At 34.3% G+C, this 25,595-nt stretch overlaps 1 protein-coding gene across 2 annotated transcripts in view; it reads left to right on the top strand.

Moving 5' to 3' along the window:
• The first annotated feature begins 8,477 nt into the window (after positions 1 to 8,477).
• The window catches only part of LOC114304171 (AMP-dependent synthetase and ligase family protein), a 50,916-nt gene continuing 33,798 nt past the window's right edge, over positions 8,478 to 25,595 (top strand). Inside the window, exons 1-6 of one of the 2 annotated variants that reach the window (XM_028249324.2) lie at positions 8,478 to 9,618; positions 15,200 to 15,389; positions 17,070 to 17,215; positions 17,502 to 17,569; positions 17,683 to 17,785; positions 18,499 to 18,958. In XM_028249324.2, coding sequence (XP_028105125.2) covers positions 8,605 to 9,618; positions 15,200 to 15,389; positions 17,070 to 17,215; positions 17,502 to 17,569; positions 17,683 to 17,785; positions 18,499 to 18,612 — 1,635 coding nt within the window. In that variant the 5' untranslated portion in view covers positions 8,478 to 8,604 and the 3' untranslated portion in view covers positions 18,613 to 18,958. Of the gene's footprint in view, positions 9,619 to 15,199; positions 15,390 to 17,069; positions 17,216 to 17,501; positions 17,570 to 17,682; positions 17,786 to 18,498; positions 18,959 to 25,595 lie in introns of those variants that run through there. The other variant, XM_082899193.1, reaches the window with a different exon arrangement.

Raw genomic sequence — 25,595 nt, 5'->3', positions numbered from 1 at the left:
AAAGATGTCAAAGCCCATGTATTTATTTTGTAAAAATTTTGTAAAGCCTATAATTAGGCTTGACTAGGCTTTTGGACTTTTTGTTCAAAAATTAGACGTAAGGATAAGTCTTTGGCTTTTGTTTGTATTTATCAAATGTGGTGTATAAATTGGCATTCCTGCCAATGGATGGAGAAATGAAAAAATTCTCTCCACTCTTCCTTGCAAAAATTTCTTCAACCTCTCAAACCTTCGTCTAAAAAATTTTAAGTGTTTGAATCTTTCAGAATCTCAAAGTCTGTAACATAATCTTTGTAAGTAAATTACATATTAATATGAAGTGTGAGTAGTCTCTCTCTTTCCTTAGATATTTCAAAAGGATAACTCTTCTGTTCTAAAATTTATTTTCTTTTTGAAAAAATTAAATTGCTTGCTCATTAATATTACATGCTTTGAACCTTTATAGTATCTATTGTTTTCTATTTCATTACAGAGTGACCTTAGCTGAAGAACCTGTGTGAGCCGTGATTTGGCATTGAGGGTAAATTGTAAGCAAAAAGGGAAAGGTAAGGAATAGAAAATAAAAATATTCTATGTTAAACAAGGTTTAGCTTCAAAGTGGGAGTACATATAATAAAATCAAACATTGCTTAAAAATAGTTTTACCAAATAAGAAAAAGAATTTAGAATATGAGGAGAGCAACCTGAATAAAAATATCAAGGAAATATTTTTCATATAAGAATTTTAAAATCAAAATTTTATGCTTTTAGAAGAAGAACTTAGAATTAAAATCAGATCTAGTACTGAGCTTATACAAGAATTAAAAGATCAAAAACTAACATATCAATTTCTGTTATCACTAGCCTCCGGTAAATCTCTAGTGCATTATAGTTTGAAAATCACACAAATAAATAGACAGATAACTATAAAACAAGAAGTCTTGCAGCTAGCCATACAATAGCTTGAGTATTTATTAGCATAACTGTTGAATTAATTAGATAATTCTCAGCCCAACTTCAAAATAGTGGTAAACCACTGACTCACCTCAAAAAATGGTATCGGAGCAGTGTTCGGTTTTAGAACAGTTTAAGTTAGTCTATGCATTTTGCTTACGGAAATAGAGTAGTTTTTATTGTTGGACAATTTAGTTATGAATTTCATATTATAGTAACTGTTAATAATTTTAAAGTAGGATTTAATTTTGTGTATGAAAAGAGTGGAATATTTAGATTTAGAACTCAGCAATCATAACCATCGTCTTAATATAGATAAAAATAAATTTCGTTGTAATTTTGAAGGTACTTTTACACATCAGCTCCATAGCGAACATAATTCTCAACTAAATAGTATTATAGATCATCAGATTAATTTTGTAGAAAATATTAAAAAGCACGTAGATAAAATTAGTAATCTTTTTACTTCATCTATAGATCGTCTTCGTAATACTCGCATTATAATTAAAGACTAAGATAAAAAAAAATATTAGATTATATCTAAGATCAATGTAGTTCAATCCTACAAAAATGAATAGATTTAAATTTAGAAAAATTTCCCACCAAGCTAGAAATAGAAACTCTAATTTCAGCCATAAATATTAGTAGCTCGAAGCAAATAAAGTTAGAATTTAAGCAATTAATTGAAAAAATTCATAATCAGATAAATCAAATAGCTAGAAAAATAAAATAGATCAATCAAATTCAAGATAATTTAAAACAGAAATAAGAAATTTTAGAACAACTAATAAGATCTTAATTTATAAGTTGTGATAAAAAAAACCTAATAGAGACTACCAGATTATTTTAAAACAAGCAGAAGACTTTCATAATAACCCAAAGGGAATTAGTAGCTATTAAGGAATAAATCAGTCAGATAAAATATCAGTGAGACAAAATAATATAGAAATTTTATTTCTTATCCGATTGTGTGAAAAATTTGAAGAATTATCAGAACAACTACACAGCTTAGAAAATCATTTAGCTTCGTTAGATAGATTAATACTTCAAAAAGGAAAAGGAGCAGAAGGACAAGCAAATAAAGCCCAATCTCGAATAAATGAAGAAGACATAGCTAAATATTTTGAAAAGCTTAAATTACCAAAGAAACCTGCTTGTAGAACCTATAGAAAATAAAAATGTTTAAACAGTTAGTAAAAGGAAGTAGTAGTAAAAAGTGTAATGAGGATGAAGATGTTAAAGTAGAAGAATTTATAGATGTAGAACAACAAATAGAAAAATTTAAAAGGAAAAACTAGAATTAATTCCAACTAAATATGTATATAAGTTAGGAAAAATTGATAAAAAATAATATTTATTTAAACACTATGGTGAACAAATGATTAGTGTAACTCAAGAAGATGAAAAAATAGAGCTAATTTAATAAATAGAGAAAGTTATAAATATGCAGTAAATGAATACCTCAAAATGACTCACTTAGGATTAGTTGTAATAGGAGTTAAGGCTTTAACTAGAGAAAATTTAGGAGCTAAAGTTTTTGTATGTCTTTGTGATGATAGGTTTAATGATGTAGGGCAAAGTATTTTAGGCAGCTATGAATTAGATATGAATTCGAAATGAGGAATAGCTTATTTTACACTAGATTTCATGTTATCGACTTCAACCTTTCATAAAAAGATAAAAATAGGAATAAAAAGTAGAGGATATAAAATGAAAAAAATGTGAAAAGAATTTATTAGTTTGTACAGGGTTTTTTGGCTTAGCGGTCTCAAAAAGCAATATCCATTATAGACTTACAAATAATCAAATAGTTAAGATATTAGGCGCAAAAGGAATAAAGGCACTACCAGCTACAAATACAATTCTGAAGATAATGCAGCACTAGATTGGAATTTAGGAGATTTTCTAGGACAAAAGAGGTTAGTCCCTCAAGATAATTTATTATATCAAAAAGCAGATGGAAGTTATGCAGTAAGATTTACTCAATACACATATGTAGCATCAGAAAAATCCGAAGATGATGAATTTAGTAATGTAGATAGAGAAGAAAGTCAAGATAATCATAGTGGCATAAATCAGCTTTATTTAATGACAGAGGAAAAAACAATATCACAAAATGAGATATATAATATTGATAAGATAGATTTGGAAAATTTCACCCTAAGTGATATGAATAAAATATTAGAAACCAGATACTATGAATATATAGTTAGGGGAGATACCCATGATGTAGTAGTGTCATTTTTAGACTAAGAAATTCGTACTGAATATGTAGATGATATTTTAGAAGATAAAATACATCCTAACAACATATTTAAAATGCCAAAACAATCTAACTTAGAAGACACTTTTTATATGAATACTCAAACAACAAAAAGCACAGGAACTAGCAACCCACAATATACGATAGAAGATCCAGTAGAACCAATGCATTATCAAGTAGGAGAAAGAAGACCATTAACCAATACAGGACGTAGTAAAGCAGATCTAAATAAAAAGTATAGGATTTATGGAAAACATAGACAACTAGATATGAGCATACAATTACAGCCATCAACGAACCAAGGAACCCTTTTAGACTTAGCTAAATTCGACCAACAGATATGGCAAGAAGTAATAAAAAGATGGGAAAAAGACGCGGTAAAGGCATGGGTGAATAATCCCTTTGAATCAACTGATATGTGGAAATATATGGAAACACTCTTAGGAGATTCAGTTTTAATATATATTTAACTTTTAAAGGAAAGTATAAAAAGACAATTAGATAGCTTAAAGGACTAAAAGATAACCCATGAAATTTTACTAGTTTTATAAAAGAAATGATTATAGGATACGACCCTTCTAGAAGAAATGATTATACTCAAAGCATAGCATTAACTGAGTTAAATCAGATAACATTAAAAAGTTGGAAATATGTTGTACCATTTAGCAAAGAATATATAGCCATAGCAGCCAGAACTGGAAAAAGTTTTGATGAAGAAATAGGAAATAAATATTTTAGGAAATTACCAGGAGAACTAGAAAGAGAGATAGAAAATAAATGATCAATTTATTATGCCAACTTACCAGCAAGAATAGCATTAGGAGAAGTAAATATAAAAGGAGCTTTAGGAATAGGACCTAGAATAGTTTTTACATTTCAAAGGCTTAGAGAAAAATGTATAGAAGTCAAAATAAAGAAATATTTGAAAAAACAAAACTATAGTTTTTGTAGCAGCATAATATATACTCCTCAACAATATGAAAATAAATATAATAAGAAAAAATATAAAAATATATGGAAAATATAGAAAGAGAAAATATAGAAAACCATGGAGAAAATAAAAATTCATTAGAAATAGTAGAACTTTTAATAGAATAAATTATAAGCGACCACCTAAAGAAGAGAAAGATAAAAGAAAACAGAGATATGTTAGAAAACCTAGTAATAAAAAATGCAATTGTTTTATATGTAGAAAACCCAATCATTTTACAAAAAAACTACCTAAAAAGACAGAAGCCAAATACTAATAAATAGAAAAAAAGACCACATATTATAGAAGATTTAGAAGAATATATAGTTAGCATAAACAGTGATGATTCAGAGATCTATAGCAGAGTTAGTGATTATGGATACCAAATAGAAGCCATATGTTCAAATAGTGATTCAGAAAGTGATACAGACATAGGCAATCTTTTAAGACAGCATAACCAAGAAATAGGAATATCCCCTTCCCATGATAATTTCTTTATGATGGAATGCAATGCAAATACTGAATGTTAGCATAGTTTTCAGATAGGGTTAGGATTTGATACCACTGGATGCAGTTATTATAATTGGTTTCCTACTAAAAGTAAGAGAGCTTAATGTTTATTATGTAGTATAACCTATTGTATAGTTTGTCTAGAAAAATTAAATATGGCACACAAGATAACATTAGAAAGTAATGATGAAATGTGAGAAGATCATAGAATAGAAAGCAAAGAATTACATCTAACAATTAGAGAATTAGAAATACAAGTAAGAGAACTTAAACTACAAATACGTGAGATAGAAACTAAGGCTAATTTTGACATAGGATGTTTAGAATCAGAAAATAAACAACTTAAACATTAGTTAGAACAATTTCATACTAAATACCCCTTAAAAGATAAACTTGTTGAAGAACATATGTACTCCTTAGAATTAGTCAACCTAGTCAATATTTTCAAGCACAATCTGACAACACATATTTACCATTTAATTACCCTGTCATACCCAAGTCAAATTTAGTTGAGATCTCTTGTGTAATCAAATTTCCAGAAAAAACTCTTAGTATAGATGTCATGATAGATACATGAGCCAATAATCCATATATTGAACAACACATAGTTCCACCAGGATGGTGTACAACTTTAACAACCCCAACTTTAGTCAGTATAGTCGATGGCACTAAATAGACATATGCACATTGCATCAATGGAGCACAAATTAGTTTTCATCACATAGGCTCTCAAACTCAACATATAGAGTGGTTCTCTTTACCTCAAGTTTAGATTGACAATACTCGACAAAACCATCCATTTATATTAGGCCATGATTTCAGACTTAGTCTACAATGTGGCATGTTTATCAGCCATAGCAGCATTAGTTTCTTCAAAAGAACAGTACATACACCCACCACATATGCTCTCAGCACCATTGCCCATTCATCAGAGTTGCGTGCGAAGTGTGGTGGTACAATAGGAGTAGATCCAGTTCCTGCTAGTTTTTTATTTCCTAGTATAAACATTTTCCCTAAGTTAGCCCAAAAATATTTACCAAATGAAGAGATTGCAAATATTTCTTTAGAAAATTTAGACATAGAAGATGTTGAATTAGAAGAAAAATATGATTCTTGGAGTATAGAAGATTTCCAACAAATTGTTAACCTATAATTAATTTTTGAAAAAATAGGAAAACTAAAGAAAAAACCAGTATACAGAAGAACAGAAAATGATTTAGATGAAATAATAAGATTAGCTGAAACAACAGAAATTTTAGGAGAACAGCCCATGAAATATTGGGAAAGAAATAAAGTTTTAGCTAGTTTAGATATAAAAAATAAAGATTATAGGATTACATCAGCACAAATAGATCATACGCCAGCAGATATAGAAGAATTTAGAACACAGATTAAGGAATTATTAGATTTAGGAGTAATTCGACCTAGTAATAGCCCACATAGAAGCGCTGCATTTATGGTTAGAAATCATACAAAAATTAAAAAAAAAAATTAAAAAAAAAGGGAAAGCTAGAATTGTTATAAATTATAAAAGATTAAATGACAAAATAGAAGATGATAAATATAATATACCAGATAAAAATCAGCTCATAAATAGAATACAAACAGCGAAAATATTCAGCAAATTTGATTGAAAGTCAAGGTTTTGGCAAATCAAAACGGAAAAAGAAAGCATACATTGGACAGCCTTTTATTGCCCACAAGGACATTTTGAATAGCTAGTCATACCTTTTGGACTAAAAAATTCACCTTCCATATTTCAACGTAAGATGGATAATATAAAAGACACTGAGATTGTTCCAAAGGTTATCTAAAAAATACTATTCAACCGGGTCTAGCTCGGTTCCTGTTAATGGTTTGAATTTGTTTCTACCTTCATAAATGGGAAGAGCAAATCCCCCAAAGTTCATTGTTTTATTTTTCTCCATTATCTGCACAAAAATTAAACAGGTTATTTTCTTTTTCTAAATAAATTTTCCTACTTAGTCAATCTGTTAATTTATTATCACTCCCTTTAATATGTTCAAATTCTACTTTACATTCTTATCCTATTATACAATCTAAAAATTTTTCTCATCTTCTACTACTAAGTTTACGCTTATTAAGTTTATTATGAAATCTAACTATAGTTTCGCAGTTTGTTCTAATTGTAAAGGACTTGTGTAAAAATAATCTAAATTTGTTTATTGCATATACTATTCCTAATATTTCAAAATCTAAGCTGGTCATGGTTGTATCTTTTTCTTTAAATTTTCCAAAACTATATCTACAAATAAGCTCTTTATTTTTACTATCATACTTGCTAGGTTTAGCTAATAGTACTGTTCTCCATCCTAATTGGCTTGCATCTGTTTCTATGACTATATATTCTGATTCTAAGAGAAGTTGTAGGCCGGGTAAATTTCTACAAATGTCTTTAATTTTTCTTACTGAAGCTATATCTTGTTGGTTAAAATATTTTTGTCCTGTGGGTGTGGTCTTCCTATATAGAGGTCATTTTATTTTACTAAGGTTAGGAATATACATTCGTACATAATTTAAAATTCCTAAAAATGATTGAAGTTGTTTTGTATCTTCTAATTTATCTAGGTAATCTAAAATTTTCTTAACTATGTGAGGTTGTAGTCTGATTTTTCCATCTCCTAATTCCATTCCTAAAAATTCTATATGAGATTTATTTAATACCATTTTTCTCTTACTAATTATTATCCCATTGTTTATAAATTCTTCTAATACTATATATAGATGACTTATGTGACTATTTTTATCTGGGCTAAGTACTAATATGTCATCTATATATACCAGTATAAAATTATATTTATTAAATATATTATCCATCTTACATTGAAATATGAAAGGTACATTTTTTAGTCCACAAGGTATGACTAGCCATTCATAATGTCCTTGTGGGCAATAAAAGGCTGTCCAAGGTATGTTTTCCTTTTCCATTTTGATTTGCCAAAACCTTGACTTTCAATCAAATTTGCTGAATATTTTCGCTGTCTGTATTCTATTTATGAGCTGATCTTTATCTGATATATTATATTTATCATCTTCTGTATTGTCATTTAATCTTTTATAATTTATAACAATTCTATCTTTCCCCCTTTTTATTTCTGCATGATTTCTAACCATAAATGCGGCACTCCTATGTGGGTTATTACTAGGTCGAATTACTCATAAATCTAATAATTCCTTAATCCGTGTTGTACATTCTTCTATATCTGCTGGCGTATGATTTATTTGTGTTAATGTAATCATATAATCTTTATTTTTTATATCTAAACTAGCTCAAATTTTATTTATTTCCTAATATTTTATGGGCTATTATCCTAAAATTTCTGTTGTTTTAACTAATCTTATTATTTCATCTAAATCATTTTCTATTATTCTGTATATTGGTTTTTTTTTCAATTTTCCTATTTTTGTAAAAATTAATTATAGGTTAACAATTTGTTGGAAATCTTCTATACTCTAAGAATCATATTTTTTTTCTAATGCAATATCTTCTATATTTTTTTATTCAAAATCTTCTATATCTAAATTTTTTAAAGGAGTGTTTACTCTATTTTCATTTAGGAGTTGTTTTGGATGACCTAAATAAGTGTACTTTTTGTCTTTTTATGAAAAGATGTGCAAAAAAGTAAAGAAATGATATAATAAAAAAAGATAAAAAGACAAAAAGATAAATTATTTTGTAATAGCCAAACTTAATCTTAACATATATTTTTAAACTAATTCAGAAAAAATATTTCTATTAAAAAATAAAAAATTAGTGAGTCAGCGCCACGTTTCCCACGCAACTCTGATATATGCGGTGTTTACTTTCTTTTATTCCCACTTACCCCCATTATAACCACACATCTTCATAACATAACCCATCTCCAAAATCAACCCTCTGCAAAATCCAGAACCAGAAAAAGTTTCAATGGAGAAATCTGGGTATGGCCGAGACGGCATTTTCAGATCTCTCAGACCCCCTCTGGTTCTTCCCAGAGACCCAAATCTCTCTATGGTCTCATTTCTCTTCAGAAACTCTTCTTCTTACCCTGAAAAACCCGCCCTCATCGACGCCGACTCAGGCGAAATCTTAACCTTTTCCCAATTCAAATCCATCGTCTCCAAGGTCTCTCATGGTTTGCTCAATCTGGGTATCAAGAAAAACGATGTTGTACTCATTTTCGCCCCAAATTCAATCCAATTCCCTGTTTGTTTCTTCGGAATCATCGCAATCGGCGCTATCGCAACTACTGTAAATCCTATGTACACAGTCTCTGAGCTTTCGAAACAAGTCAAAGATTGCAAACCAAAGCTTATCATCACTGTTTCTCAATTGTGGGAAAAAGTTAAAGGCTTTGGTTTACCATCTATTATTCTGGGTTCTGAAAAATCTGCTTCGATTGTTACGAACTCAAATTCGAAAGTTACATATTTTATTGATTTGATTAGGAGTGTTGGGTCGGTTTCAAATTTGCCTGAGGTTTCAATTAGATCAAATGATACAGCTGCTCTGTTGTATTCATCAGGGACAACAGGGACTAGTAAGGGTGTGATATTGAGTCATCGCAATTTCATTGCATCAGCTCAAATGGTGTCTGCGGATCAAGACTTCGCCGGCGAAATGCACAATGTGTATGTGTGTGTTTTGCCGATGTTTCATGTGTTTGGACTGGCAGTGATTATGTATGCACAGTTGCAGAGAGGCAATGCAATTGTGTCGGTTGGGAAGTTTGATTTGTCGATGGTTTTGAGGTCGGTTGAGAAGTATAGAGTGACTCATTTGTGGATTGTGCCTCCTATTATGCTTGCTCTGGCTAAGAACCCTGTGGTGAGGAAGTTTGATTTGTCGTCCTTGAGGCAAATTGGCTCCGGTGCAGCGCCTTTGGGGAAGGATTTGATGATGGAGTGTGCAAAGAATTTCCCTCAAGCTGTTGTCATACAGGTACTTTTTAAGGAGAAAATGAATGCCAAGTCAATGTGGTAGAATTCAATTATGAATTGTTGAGAGACTATTGTTAGTACCTAACTAATTGAATAAAAAATATTCACAATTATAAATGAAATGATTATAAAAATTAAAATTGTGTCATTAATAAAAATTATTTTTGAGATATTTTTTTGGACAACACTTTATAGGTAACCAAGGTTTTAAAAAGCAGTCGCAACCGTTACGTAACGGTTATGTGGTTACTGCCACTTGTTATAGTCATTATAGCGGTTTGACTATAGCGGTTTGACGGAAATTCACATGTGCAATAACCGTTTCAGTATTACTTAACGGCTGTAGCGGTACCGTAACAGCCATAAAGGTCTGTTTCATGCCGTTACACTCTTTTATAATATTCTGAATAACTTACTTTTTCAAAAAAAATAAAAATAAAAACTTACAAAAAAAACAACAAATACTCAAGTGATGCATGCCCAAAGAAAAAATCTTATATGAATTTATTTTCTTTATAATTTTTTTTTAAAATTTTATTTCATTACATTAGCATGTAAAATAAAAAAAATATAAACAGTAGTTACATTTATTTTTATAATCATTTTATTTAATATTTAATTATAAATGTTTTTTATTTTGTTCAAAGATAATTTGTACACATTTAAAATGATTTATTCTTAAAGTCGTTAACTATTGAAATAAAATGTAAAAAGTTCATTTTATAGTGATTTGAAATATGAAATATATTAGATTATACTTAAAAATTAACAAAAATGGATCAAAATCTATTTTAAACCCTAATAAATGTGATTCTAGAGGGGGGGGGAAATGCGTATCGGTAAGTTTTCTTCAAATTGTGCCAAAAAAAAAAAAAAATACGGTTCCGATACCGCAACCGCTTTTCGAAACCTTGATTGTTACTATTTAGTATTTAGTTATAATTTATGAATGTTTAATATGGTTCTTGTGGAGGGAAAAATTTCCTCACATTGTAGAGAACAAGATGATTCAGTACAAGCCTTTGAATCTCTAGAAAAATATACAAACATGAGAATTGCCTGACTGACTGATGTGTTTGGTCAGAAGGGTGCTCTGATGGGCAAGCCAGTGTACTTCCTTCTGGAATCAAGAGCACGAACTATGTTCTATATGTTTTTTTGTGTAGATAGTTTTTGTACCTTAGCCATATTCCTTCAATCCCTTTTGTACTGTTGAATGCCATCATTAGGTTTATGTTCCCTATGTGATATCTTTTTTAAGAAATGGCTCAGCCGCTATTTCCAACATGTCAATTGGTCTGATCAGTGATGTGCCCTTCACTGCCAATACTATCACCTTTGGTTTATTTGTTGTTACGTTGTTGGTTAGGGACTTTGGTCTTTTTATCCATACCTATGTTACCTAGAACGCGGATCGTTCTGATGCATGAAATGGGAGCAGGAATTGGTAGAAGTAGAATTATATATATTACACTTAAGAATTTAAAAGACTTTTAAAGTAGCTTTCTTTTAACTATTAGGCATCCAATAATATATATATATTGATGTTTTTGTCTTGTCAAAACTTAAGTCACCTTAGATTTTTGGTTCATTATATTTGATTTTTTTCTTTCCTAATGTAATATTTAAGGAAATATATTAGAAAACTTTTGAGATTGTTTCGAATCACTAAATTTACTGTTTTGGAATGAAAGTATACTATGTTTCGGAACTTGCGTACCAATAAGTAATTCGCTAGGGGATTAGGATTTTCTAGTAACACAAATCCAGACAAGCCCATTTGGTGCGCCTCTCCAGATCTGGCATTTCATTTTGGGTTGTTTATCATTTTTTTTTTTTTTTTTTTTTTTTAATTCAAGTGAAAATGAGACAAGTAGTTAAGAGTTATACATAACAAACAAAACAAAACGGAGGAGGTAATCAGTCCCTCCTCGAGCTAGCAAAAACCATGTCTGCAATTAGGAAAGAAAAGACAAAGCTTTGGTGGATCTTCTTGGAAGACAAGGTGTTCTGTTTGGTTGGCTCCAATGTTGGCAAGCGCATCTGCACATTGATTTGCCTCTCTTGGAATGTGTTGAATGCTACAGTTGCACCTTCTCGGCATGAAATTTACATCCTCAATCAGTGCTCTGTATGGAGATGTGCTTTCAACTCCATCCTTGGTTAGCTTCATTGCTAACTGAGAATCTATCTCAATTTCTATGTTAGCCATTCCTTTTTGCATTATGATTGTTAGTCCTCTGTATAGCCCCCAAAGTTCAGCTTTCAAACTCGTGCAATTTCCCAGATAGCCACGGTATCCCCACAACCAGGTGCCTACTTTATCACTCAGCAAGCCTCCATACCCAGATTGGTTTGGATCTCTTTTAGAACATCCATCAGTGTTCAGCTTTAGTTTCCCTGCAATAGGAGAAAGCCATTTAGTTAGTCTTGGCTCGCAATAATTTGGGTGGAGGCGGTTTTGATTAGCTTCCTGGATCTCTTGAGCCCGCTGTAGAATTTTGCTTGTACTGATGTGTATGGGTTGGGTTTGATTCGCAAACACTTCTTTATTCCTTTCTTTCCAGATGTTCCAGATGGCAGACAAGAAGATTGTTGACCATGGGATGTCAGCCAACATACCTTTGCTTTTCATGTTGGATTTTAACCACTCAGGCAGTGGTTTCCTGTCTTCTCTTTGCCACCAATTAAGATCTTTTAATTTGAGACAGATGTTTTTAGCTTTGGGGCATCCTCTTAGTACATGAATCATGTCTTCTCTTTCAGTTTGGCATCTGTGGCAAATGTCTGAATCTGCAAGATTTCTTGTAAGTCTCATATGATTTGTGAGGAGCCTTCCATGCATGACCAGCTAGAGGAAGCTTTTTAGCCTCATATCCATTGCCAATCCAATCCGTTCTCTTCCTGTTTAGGGGTTGTTTGGGGTGTCCTAAATAAGTGTACTTTTTGTCTTTTTGGACTAAAAAATTGAGGAAGAAAATATAGATGTTTGGGTTAACTTTTTGACTTTTTATGGAAAAATGTGTAATAAAAAATTGTAAAAATTGGTTTGTAGGAGAAAATTAGGATTGAGAGTTGTGCAGCCGTAATTGTTGACTTTTGGTGAATAGTGTTAACTTTTTAACTTTTTGAGTAACTTTTTGGCTTTTTGGATTTTCCTGGACATGCCAAACTTGGCCTTAGTGATGGCATTATATGCTGCTGAAGTAGAAAAGTTACCATTGGCAGTCCCTTGCCTTGTAGGGGTATCCATTAAAGTCACAAACTTGGGTCTGTAGATGCTCAGAATGTTGTCTTTGTCTTGTTGGGAAATCAGGTGTTGGATTGGGGTCAGGTCCCATCTGCCTTCTATCATCTAAAATAGAGCTAATTTTGTTGTGCAATCAATGTGAGGCCCTTGATTGTTATTACATTGTGGCTGTATGTATGCCACGCCACCAATCAGTCCAAAGTGATATATTCTCCGCATTCCCCACATTCCATTTGATATTATTCTCCAAAATCTCCCTGTCTCTAATTATGCTTTTCCACGTGTGTGATGCTTTTCTCTTTGTGGGCCAACTGGAAATGGAGTGCTTCCTTAGGTGTTTTGAGTGAAGGATTTTGCACCAAAGGTTATCAGCTTCACTAGCAACTTTCCAACCCAATTTGGAGATTAAGGCAGAGTTCTGCTCTCTAGTTCTCCTAATACCCAGACCATCATTTCTTTTACTTTTGCAAACTTGATTCCAATTTACCAGGTGAACTTTCCTAACTCTGTTAGTACTTCCCCAAATGAAGTTTCTATTCAAGCTGTCAATTTTGTCACACACATTCCTAGGTAGGTCCATAGTTTGCATGAGATGATTTGGAATGGCAGAGGTGACAGACTTCACTAGGGTAATTCTACCAGCTAGGGAGAGATTTTTAGCCTTCGATCCAGACAACCTGCTAGTTATTTTCTCAATGATGTCTTTTATGTGGTTTTTGTTTACTCTGCCATGTAGCAAAGGAGTTCCAAAGTACTTACCTAGTTCATCAGTTAGGGATATACCACATTGATAGCTAGAGGGAGAGCTTCTCTTCTGGTGATGTTAGGGGAAACAAAGATTTTGGATTTTTGGAAGTTAATCTTCTGGCCAGATAACTCACAAAATTCATTCAGAACTTCCATAATGCACTCACAGTTCCTTCTGTTAGTTTGGCAAACAGGATTAGGTCATCAGTAAAGAACAGATGAGAGATAGGGGTACTATGTTTGGCTGCTTTCAGGCCTTTCCAAACCCCACTCTCAGTTTTGTTCTGATCATGTTAGATAGATTCTTCGTGCAAAGCACAAACAAATAAGGGGATAGGAGATCCCCTTGTCTAAGACCCCTCCCAACACTGATGTTGGGGAGGGCCTCACCATTTCAAATAATAGAAGAATTGACATTTGAAACACAATTCATAATGAAAGTAATCCAATCTGAGTTAAGATTAAATTTTTTGAGAGTATGTTGGACAAAATCCCAAGAAATGCGATCATAAGCTTTTTCAGGATCAATCTTAAGAACCACACCACCAGTTTTACCTTTCACATTTCTAAGGGTATGAATAATTTCCTGGGTTTAGGATAATATTATCAGTGGTAGTTCTACCTGGGATGAAGCTACTTTGGTTGGGGCTGATAAGGTCAGAGAGGGGCCTGATTCTATTAACAATGATTTGTAGGTCACATTGCACAAGCTTATGGGTCTAAATTGCTTAATAGTCTCAGGATTATTCAGCTTGGGCATTAAAACAATTTGAGTTTCATTGACCTCCTTAGGGATGCTCTTGTTAGAAAAACATTGTTGGACAAAGTTGCATGTAGAAGGTCCCACAATATTCCAGTTTTTATGATAGAAAACAGCTTGCAATCCATCCTTTCCAGGTGCTTTAAAGGCTTTTATGTTTTTAATGGCATTCCAAATTTCATGATTGGATATGGGGGGGCTTGAAGTTTATCATTATCTTCTCTAGTGAATCTAGTGTTTTTGGGCTTTTTGTCTATGCTGATCTGGTCCTAGTTAAGATTTTTCTACCCACCACAGTTCTTATGAATGACTATGCAGCACAGTTTCGTTGAGGCACTTGTGAAGTATAAACTGTGTGCTCTTGGACGTTTGCATTTGTATCTTTGTTTGAGTTAGTTTGTTTAAACTTAGAATTCATTTTGGAGTTCCAAATTCCCCTCATGCTTTAGCAACCAAATAAAAATTTGAAAAGAGGTTTTCAACAGTTTTGCAGAAGACTTTTCATACTCTTTATCTTCCAAAAAATTATATATTGAGTGTGTAAAACACGGAAAGACTTCTCCACTGGCCTTCAAAATCATCACATTGTGGCCATATTGAAGATGTCATTAACTAGAATTATTCTTGAGGCTGGTGCTTATTATACTTCAAAATAGAACAATACTTGTAAAGATAGTTTGATTTTTCCTCAATTACAGAAAGTCTCAACAATCTTCAAACTTTAGTGAAAATAACTTCTTTGGTTGATATTAAAGGTCTTACTTCATGATTAGTAGCTTGGGATTGTAAATTGGCTTCTAATATAAAAAGAACTCTTCATTTCAGGGCTTTGGTATGACGGAAACTTGTGGAATTGTTTCAGTTGAGAATCCAAGAGTAGGTCCTCGACATTCTGGTTCAGCTGGAATGCTTGTCCCAGGAGTGGAATCCCAAATAGTCAGTGTAGATACTCTAAAGCCTCTTCCTCCTAATCAGTTGGGGGAAATATGGGTTCGAGGAGCTAACATGATGCAAGGTATGGTGTTGCTTATTTTTGCCTGTATGATATTTCCTTTTGGTCTTCAGAATGCAAGTATCCATATAATTCAAAAAAGAAGAAAAAAAAAATGGAAAAAAGTGAGATTAAAATTTGTTTTGCTGAATAGTTGTCTTCTCAATTTTATAGTAGGGAAGTTGAGGAGAGTGCATGGATGACAAAATCAGATGGTTGCAATGGTCTAATGTCATGGGAAGGGAATTTTTTCCATATGGCGAGAGAAGTGATGTAACATGGCTGTCACAGAATTTTGTATTCCTATATGGATGGATGGATAAGATATCTGATGTTTTGTTTTTTTCTTTTCTTTTCTTTTTGTATTGATGAGGAGTTGGAGATAGAGAGAGATGGAGACAGAGAGGTGATCAGAGAGGATAGAAGAGAGAGATTTAGGTGAGGATAAGAATATGCGATAAGAAACAGAAAGAGAGAAAACAAAGGAGGGAAGGAGGAGAATGAAAGAAGAAGAATTGAGAGAGAGAGAGAGAGAGAGAGGAAATTACAGCTCTTCCAAACATTTCTTTTATTCATTCCCCAAGAATTCATTCGCTTTTATCTTAAAAGGTCTTACAAACCCCTAATGACAATTATTTACCATATTAAAATCCTAAAAATATCTAAATGTAAGAAAAAAACAATACCATTAAACAAGTCTTAACTCTAATAACTTAATGACAATCTCTGTGTCAACCTTGTATTATTCCCTTCTTGTTGGAGAAAACTTGGAGTCTAGTTTCATGATTTTTATGCCTGTCACCTTAGTATTGTCTTGATGTCTCCAATGGATCTTATGCTCTAGTACCGAACTAAAGAAGAGGGAGAGAGAGAGAGCAAAGCTCTTCACAATGTTTCAACTTTCGCTCATTCTCTAAGACCTAATCTGTTTTTCTCCCAAGAGGTCAGGCCTTACAACACCATAATAACAAGTAATTACATAAAAAACTACCTTTATTCCAGTAGTTCATTTCTGCCTCTTTTTCTTTCTTTTTTTCTTTTTTTAAATCTAAAAATAAGAAAATACTAAAATATGATTTAAAATCTCAATTAGTAACATGTGAACTTCGCATCGACTAGGCCATATCATAATTGCTGGTTTTCATCTTAGAAGAGGTGTTAATGATGCCAGTCTTTAGGTCCTAAGAGATATACACTGTAACAGAGCATACTCATTTGGTTGCTGAGGAAAGCAGAATGGTGCTATATGATGTGCCAATGGAAATATAATGCAAGTACCGAATGCTTTAATTTTGCAAGGTGGCCAATATTGTGTTTGGTAATTCTGTTTAGTGCCGCTATCATTGAAGGTCCTTTTTGAGCAAGAGCCTCTTGGATGAGATGCTGCAGGAGAACTTTTTTCTTTTCTTTTCTTCTCTGATGTACTGTTTATTGCCTTGCAAGCACAGTGTTTTTCTTTTCGGATGGTTGTTAACAAGTTACAATACTAGTGGTGGTTGATGGTACAGTGTATTGCTTTTTTCTTCTCTCTTTTTGAGTTGTTTCTCACAAGACCCACATGTGCATGAGATCATTTTAACAGTTGCTAATTGTTACCTTTCTTTCTTCTAATTGCATTCCACCGCTGTTTTGCTTGCAGGCTCAAGCCATTTGTTTCGTATTAACTTCAAGAAGATCTAATGCCATTTTAAAATTCATTTTCAGGTTATTTTAACAATCCACAAGCCACCAAACTCACTATAGATAAGCAGGGTTGGGTACATACCGGAGATCTTGGATATTTTGATGAGGATGGACAACTTTTTGTCGTTGACCGAATTAAAGAGCTCATCAAGTACAAAGGATTCCAGGTAACTTGTTTAACTATAACTTATGTAGCATTCTTCGTTCAGTAGTTTTTTTTTTCCCTAGTTTTTTCTTACAAATATTTTATGTCCTCTTTATCTCATTTGAAGGAGCAAGAAGTCCTGCAATTAATAAATTTGCTGAGTGCTTCTTGTCTTGAGTAGGATTGTTCTCTTATACATGCTTCTTGTATTTTAAATTTTATGTTATCCTCCTAGAAAACTTCACAAGAGTGAAAACATGGAAGCACGTGAGGATCCTGTTTTTATTTCCTTTGTTGATTCTTGCTAGGTTGCACCAGCAGAACTTGAAGGGCTGCTTGTTTCTCACTCTGAAATATTAGATGCTGTTGTCATTCCGTGAGTATACATACTAAATTTTCTACTAAAATATCTCATCTCTCTTGAAAAATTATATTAACCTCCATCTTGTAAAGACCTCATTGAAGCTTAAGGACTCTTCTTCCGTGTAGGTTTCCTGATGCTGAAGCTGGTGAGGTCCCAATTGCATATGTTGTCCGCTCTCCCAACAGTTCACTGACTGAAGAAGATGTGCAGAAATTTATTGCAGACCAGGTAGGGTTACAGAAAAATGATCAATCATTCTTAAATAGTAGATCAAGTGCCCAACTCTAAATTTCTAGTGATCTTTAGAAAGATTTCTTCAGGGATTTGCCATAACCTGAAAATTAGCCTATTGCATAACAGTAAATAAAATGTTGTTTGACAAAATATTTGTTCAGCTTTCACTACCGTATCTGATACCATTTTACCAATCAGCTATGAAGCATGGATACAGATATAGATTTGGGATACATATACAATATGATATGGATATGTCGATATGACAAATCATTCAAAAATAAGATGTGGGTACAGCCAAGATCCAATCATAATACATACACACACATATACTTAAGCTCAAAGAATGGTGAGAAACAAATTTTAGGAATCAGGTTCTATATATAATTTGAAATGAGTATGTCTTCTTCCATAACCAGTCATTTGCCCGGATGGTATTAGATGAGTGCTGACCGACATTGAATGGATGATCCTCTGCTCAATTTTTTGCCTTGTGACAAAAAAGAATGCCAGTTCAGTTTCTAATTATTGTTTCGTTTGTTTGACTATGATCATGGAGAAGACTAGAAAGTGTAATGTTTTGGCGTTCAATTTCTGTGGATCTTGTTTTTGTTCTTTATTATTGCTGTTGTTAACCAATTTCTTTTCTTGCCAATTCAAAGGAAACCAAGATGCTAAATTGTATTCAATATTTGTGTATTGTTCAGGTTGCACCATTCAAAAGATTGCGGAGGGTAACATTTGTAAACAGTGTTCCAAAATCAGCATCGGGGAAAATCCTCAGAAGAGAGCTCATAGAGAAAAATCGATCCAAGCTGTAAGGTTGTTTCAATTTTGTATGAAACTCACAAATATACCCTGTGCTTGCTTATAATTCTTGAAGGTGCTCTTTTATATCCAAGTTTGGACCTATTTTTTTAAAGATTGAGTATGATAATGTGTAAGTCTCCAATAGATACTATTTGAAATTCAATAAATCTGGTAATCCAGATTTATCAAAGTGGTTGTATGGTAGAGATTAAATTTGTGTAGGGTAAGATCTATATGTAGAATAAATCTGAATCATAAGATGATAATTTTAGATAATTTCTGGATAGTTAAGTCTGAATTTGTAATATTACTATTTGAAATTTGTTATTTTGAATAAACATCATCTCATTTCTTGTACTTTCTAATTTCCACCACCACCACACCTATCTCAACCTAAGACACCAACACCACAAACACCATCTTTAACACATCACCATTATCATAATTACCACCATTCTTTCATTATCATCGTCGTCTCTATTGTTACCGTCACCTATTTCTCTCTATAACACAACCACTACAATGACAATCACTCCACAACCACCGCCCAGCACTACCAGAACACTGCAACTACACCACTACAAAACAATCATTGTTGTCATTACACAATCACCATTATTGGCATCATCATCATTATCATTACATCACTCCACCATTCTACCAACTTCAACACTACACTAGTACCACTATCGAGGACACTTATTGTTAAAGAACAACCAAATGTCTTCACAGAAACTCTGGAACAAGCCAGTACCCGATATGCAGAGTTTCAACGGCGAACGGAAGGTGGTGAAAGGAGGAGATCAAAACCACAACTTCATCGCTGGAGTTATGTGCTTCATTGGCCTGTCATTGATTATAAAATCAGGATTCTTCAGGTCCAATTTACAGGTAATCTGATTGTGTGACCAATATTTCATAGGGTCTTCGCCTATGATTCTACAAGTCTTGAGCTGCTCCATTAACTTCTCAAAATGTTGCTCAAAATGAGGACTGATATTAGTGGAATGAAATAGTCATTCTGATGAAGGCTCATAATAATGATCCACTGTTAAATCTTCCTCTTCTTCAAGTCCTTCCAGAAGATTTACTGACTGACGGGTCTGAATTGTTATTACATTCTTGTAGAATGTAACATTGTCTCCTTCGATCCGTACGCCTCCATACATTGCTCGAATGAAGTTGCACCCGATAATCATCTGGATTCTTCCTCCAAGGTGGAATGGGAAGCTGTATGTATAAGGGATTCGAAACCAATTATCCCCTATATACATTTTTCCACCCTTCAATTTCTTATTTGCCTTTGACTTTGAATTTATACCATTGAACTCAACAGTATATGTGTTTTCTTCCAAGGCTTCAGCTGGGACGGATTCAGAGTCTACGACGCAAGTTGTTGCTCCTGTATCAAGAATTGCGTGTAGTGGGATCTTCTGTAATCCTGGAATTTCTAGTTCCACGGTGAGATTGTAGAGCATGTTTTTCTTTTTCTCCTTTAATTCTCCTCCTGCTACAACTTCTTCAATAGCAAGAACTTTTTCTGGTGGAACTTCTTCAAAATGAACATGAACTGCGGCTGCTTCAGCTTCTTCAGCTTCTTTCTCCAAATTCAGAAGTTCATCTTCTTTATACTTCCCTTTTCTTCTTAGTTCTCGTTCATCATCCTGTAGCTGAATAATTAACTTGAGTTCCTCAAGCTCTGTCTTGTATTGAATGGCTTCTTCCCGGAGCCTCTTCATTTCAGCTTCACACCACCGGATGTACTCTTGTTGCTCTTGTAACAATGGCTTTTGATTGTAAGGGATTGGAGCCTTTTTAGTGATGAACGTTGTGAGGTTGAAGTAATGCTTGGCACATAGTGCGCATGTTAAAGTATTACATTTGTTGCAGAAAGCCTTCGAGTATGAGGATAAATCTCTCTTGCATGTGGTACATTCTGGTCTCCTGTCTTCTGGTAATGGGTTTTGCTGATCCCATTCATGTTGACAGTGGTAAATTTCTGGAGAGACCTTGATTTGAGCCCTGTATCCTCCTTCCTTGCCAAGCCAATAAGATTTATCAGCTTCTCGAAGCATATAGATTGTTTCTGTTAAACCTCCTCCAATTTGTTCAGTATCATCAAGCCCTTCTGATACCGAATAGATTGCATCTGAGTCATCATCACCTGGTTCTACAGACATAACATCATAGTCTTCAGGAATGCTCAAATTTTCGAATACAGCTACTCTCTTGACATTCTTCTTTTCCTTCGTGCAATCTCTGGCATAATGTCCTTCTTCTCCACATAAATAGCATTTGCAATGTTTTGACTTTTGCAAATACTTTCTCTTGTCAATTCTGACATGAGAACTATGTGGCTTTCCTTTGTAGGTGGTAGCCTTTCGAACACCATACTTCTTCTCTGGTTCCTTATAGTATCCAGGGATAGGAATCTCCCTGCAGAAGTCCAGATTTCGAAGTGACTTTTGAAATGCCGCGTTCTCGCATTCGGCTTCCAAATATTTATATGCATAAAGAATTCGAGGAACGACGCCAATTGTATTTGCTCCATGTCGTTCTGCAAATCCTTTCTTGATTCTTTCACCAAGGTCACCTGGCATTTTTGACCAAAGCTTAGAGGATAATTCTTCTCCAACAAATAATCTTCCTGACTTTATTTTGCCAGGGCAAAGGTAACCGTATATTAACCAAGGCAAAGGCTATTGACGTTCTCAAAATTATAAAAAGGTATAGCATGATTTCTATATTTAAGTTTCTAAAGGCAGTATAATCCTTGAAGTTAAGATTTAAGTAAAAGACACAGGCCCTATATCTGGCAGAGAGGAGTAAGTCCAGTGAAACCCTGTGGTGAACAAGAATTTAACTGGTAAGGACTACTTGGACCTTGAACCTTAAATATAGTCTATAGCGCTTCCTTTTGGTAATTTGATAATCCAGATAGCTCAGACTAGTTAATATATTTTTACTCAGACCAGTAGAATGCTATGTCAAATATATGGGAACAAAACATTAAAGAATGGTATGAAAAATCCGAGACTTCACGCCTAAACTACCTTGATCTTGCAACCATCAGTAAGCCATCCACTAAAGAACTAGCTCACAATATCGCTGTAATTTATGATCGTGTCTGTCTCTCAAGTAAGGTTAATTTGAAAGAATTTAGAAATCAACAAATTCAAATTCAGTCCCTGGAAACCTCAATTCAGCAGCTTGACAAAAGGTTAGAGAAACTTGAAAAAGGAATTAATTCCTTAACTCAAGTTTTCCTTGAAAACAAGTCGTGGAACAAGGAAGAACAACAGCTGAGATCGATAGAAGGGATTCTTCAACAGCTCAAGAGAGCATTGGTTGAATGAGTCAAAAAGATTTGGTGTATTTAGAAGCTCTCAAGGCATCTGAAACAACAGAAGCACCAGGAATCGGCTTATCAACTTCCTTTGACAAGTTGTCCATACCATCAGGAGTAAAAACCCTAATACGCCAAAATAATACTATAATTGAACTTTGTTTAAGATTGTCAAAACAGGTTGAAGCGCTTGAAGGAAGAATTCGAGCTTTGGAAGCCCAAAAGTCTCCAGCACTATCAACTGACGATCTTGTTGCAAAAATCAAAAATCTCTCACTTGGACCAAAGATATAGTTTAAACAGTAAATAAAGCATAATTAATTCTTCAACAACAGAGGCCTTTACTACCCTGATAAGTGTTTACGCTACAATAGCCATATTAAAACTAACTAGCTCTGATACCAAATGCAGGATCTACTAGTAAGAAAAGAACTAGATAGAAACTTACAGAAATTTTATTACAGCGGAAACTTCTTCAAACTTTGATTACAAGACTCGATTTTCTCAAGTACCAAGTGTAGTTTTTGGAACTTGTCTTGATGCCTGAGACACTGAACTTAAGACTCTATTTATAGACCTTAAGAGATAAGATCGGAATAAGGTTGAGGATACGTGCCGAGTGTTCATTGGACCTCATCGTCGCACTATCGCGAACCTTATCGAAAATCTTATCATTCTAACAGCATCTTTCTTTTACAAAATATCTCTAATACGACAGAAATAACATTCCTTCAGCTTTTCTCAATGGTTAATTGAGTATTGATTGAAGAGGAACATTATCGACACAGACATTGACAAAGACATGACTGGTCAGACAGGACGAACATAACTGGACCCACCACGTTCTTCCACACAAATTATTGCACACACATTATTAACAAATACTATTGATAACCCTTATCAGAAACGAAACACCCTCATCAGCATGATGACGTCAAATAGTTCATTGTCTATCTCCTTCAGTTCGCATGTTTGCTGATGGACCTCAGGTAATTTGTCTCCATACTGGTTATCAGAGGTTGCAGCCCTGGCAATGGCTTCGAGCTTGAGCTGCTGTATCTTGAGGAGCTGTTGCAGGGCAGTTCTGGCTTGGTCAATGGCATCGTCTTCTTCATTGGAGAGTTGCTCCTGGATTTCTGCCATTTCGTCCATTGATATTCCGGAGTCGTAGGTGAAACGATCCTCGAGTTGTTGCAGAAGAGACTGGTACTGTACAGCACGGGGATGAAATTGTGGATCAATCCAACGGCTGGATGGCTCTGTCTGGGAGAGGATGATCCTTTCTTCTCTTCGCAGGAGAGGATAAGTTCTTCTATTTGCTGAAGGCCGACTAGTACCTCCATATCTTCCGGTTCCACCTCTGTTGGCCATTCTGTAAACGAAAACAGTGAATAAACAAGCCTTGAAAGTGCATCAGCTAGAGTATTATCAGAACCATTAATGTGTTCCAAAGATACATCTATGCCTAAGCCAGTAATGTAATCTGTGAAGGCTATCCATCTGGATCGTGAAGGTTTATGATCCACTGTTTTGTTAAAGAAACTGATTATGGCCTGACAATCAGTTCTTAGAGTCAGCTGCTGTTTATCAAGATAATATATCTTGAAGGACTCCAGGGAATTCATGCACGCATAGATTTCAGCATCTATTGTTGACTTGATAGGATTAAATTTCCCACTAGCGTATGCACAAATTTGTTCCGTAGATCGAGGATCTTTAGCAAGTGTCATCGTCCGATTGCATAATTTCATTATCATGTGAATCATAATGAACTGGGTCTGCACGTTGAGCAGCTACATAATCACCGAATCGCAAGCTGAAATTGCCACCTGGCAAATTGCGAGAAACAGCAGTTGTTGGTTGTTGAGGATGTACCCTTCTGGCTGGTGGTCGTATAATCCAGTTGTCTACATAGTTCCAAATACTATGATGACTATTGGGGATTTCTATAATCATGTGCAGGTTGTGATTCAAACAAGGGGATATGAAAATTGGCAAGGAGGTGAAGCCAATCTATTGATAACTCGAGGATTGGTCGGAAGATTATCCAATACTCCCAATGTTGGATTTGCTTATGAAATTCAAGGAGTAACTGAATTTCTTACATCTCGAGGAGTCAAAGCTATCCCAGGAGAACAAGTTCCCACTGCAATCGGACGATGACACTCAGTCTATCCAGAATGAATCCAGTAATCGACAAGAAACATTGTTATTCTTTGAAGAACAACCAAATGTCTTCACAGAAACTCTGGAACAAGCCAGTACCCGATATGCAGAGTTTCAACGGCGAACGGAAGGTGGTGAAAGGAGGAGATCAAAACCACAACATATTGAGCAGCTTTTACAACTTAAGGTAATCCGGCCAAGCAAAAGTCGACATCGTACCACGGCGTTCATCGTAAATTCTGGTACGTATATTGATCCAGTCACGAAGGAAGAAAAGCGTGGCAAGGAAAGAATGGTGTGCAATTACAAAAGGCTAAATGACAACACCCATAAGGATCAATACAGTCTACCTGGTATAAATACCATAATGGCAAAGGTGGGCCATAGCCGTATTTATTCCAAGTTTGACTTAAAAAGTGGATTTCATCAGGTTGCCATGCACCCTGATTCGATTGAATGGACTGCTTTCTGGACACCCCTTGGGTTATACGAATGGCTGGTTATGCCATTTGGATTGAAAAATGCCCCAGCAGTCTTTCAAAGAAAGATGGATCTATGCTTTAAAGGAACTGAAGAATACATTGCTGTCTATATAGACGATATTCTGGTTTTCTCTCCAGACGAGAAGACGCATGTAAAGCATATACGATCCATGCTTGAGATTTGCCAAAAGAATGGGCTTATCCTAAGCCCAACAAAAATGAAAATTGCGGCAACACAGATGGATTTTCTTGGATCAACAATTGGGCAGGGAAAGAAAAAACTACAACCACATGTGGTGACCAAGGTAGCCCAATTCCCAAATGAAACTCTTAAAGAAACTAAGGGTTTACGCTCTTGGTTGGGCCTTCTCAACTATGCCCGACAGTACATCAAGGATTTGGGCCGCATGTTAAGCCCATTATATTCGAAGATCAGCCCAAATGGTGAGAAAAGGCTTAATGCCCAAGATTGGGATTTAATCCATAAGATCAAAGCCCGGATCCAGAAACTACCAGATCTGTCAATTCCTCCACTACAATGTGCTATCATTCTTGAAACCGACGGATGCATGGAAGGATGGGGAGGAATCTGCAAATGGAAACCAGTTCTCAAATGAGAACGGTGTTTACCTTGGAAGATCCTTATCAAGGTTCAACCCTGATGCAAGAGGAAGCTTATCGAGATCTTGAAAGGCTTTCATGCAAGGATGTAAAGGCTACAATAGCCATATTAAAACTAACTAGCTCACAATATCGCTGTAATTTATGATCGTGTCTGTCTCTCAAGTAAGGTTAATTTGAAAGAATTTAGAAATCAACAAATTCAAATTCAGTCCCTGGAAACCTCAATTCAGCAGCTTGACAAAAGGTTAGAGAAACTTGAAAAAGGAATTAATTCCTTAACTCAAGTTTTCCTTGAAAACAAGTCGTGGAACAAGGAAGAACAACAGCTGAGATCGATAGAAGGGATTCTTCAACAGCTCAAGAGAGCATTGGTTGA

The sequence above is a fragment of the Camellia sinensis genome, chromosome 12 (assembly GCF_055761805.1).
Source record: "Camellia sinensis isolate YWXY chromosome 12, ASM5576180v1, whole genome shotgun sequence".
NCBI lineage: Eukaryota > Viridiplantae > Streptophyta > Magnoliopsida > Ericales > Theaceae > Camellia > Camellia sinensis.
The sequence above is the reverse complement of the archived record's forward strand: the minus strand, read 5'-3'. Positions and strand labels throughout refer to the sequence as shown.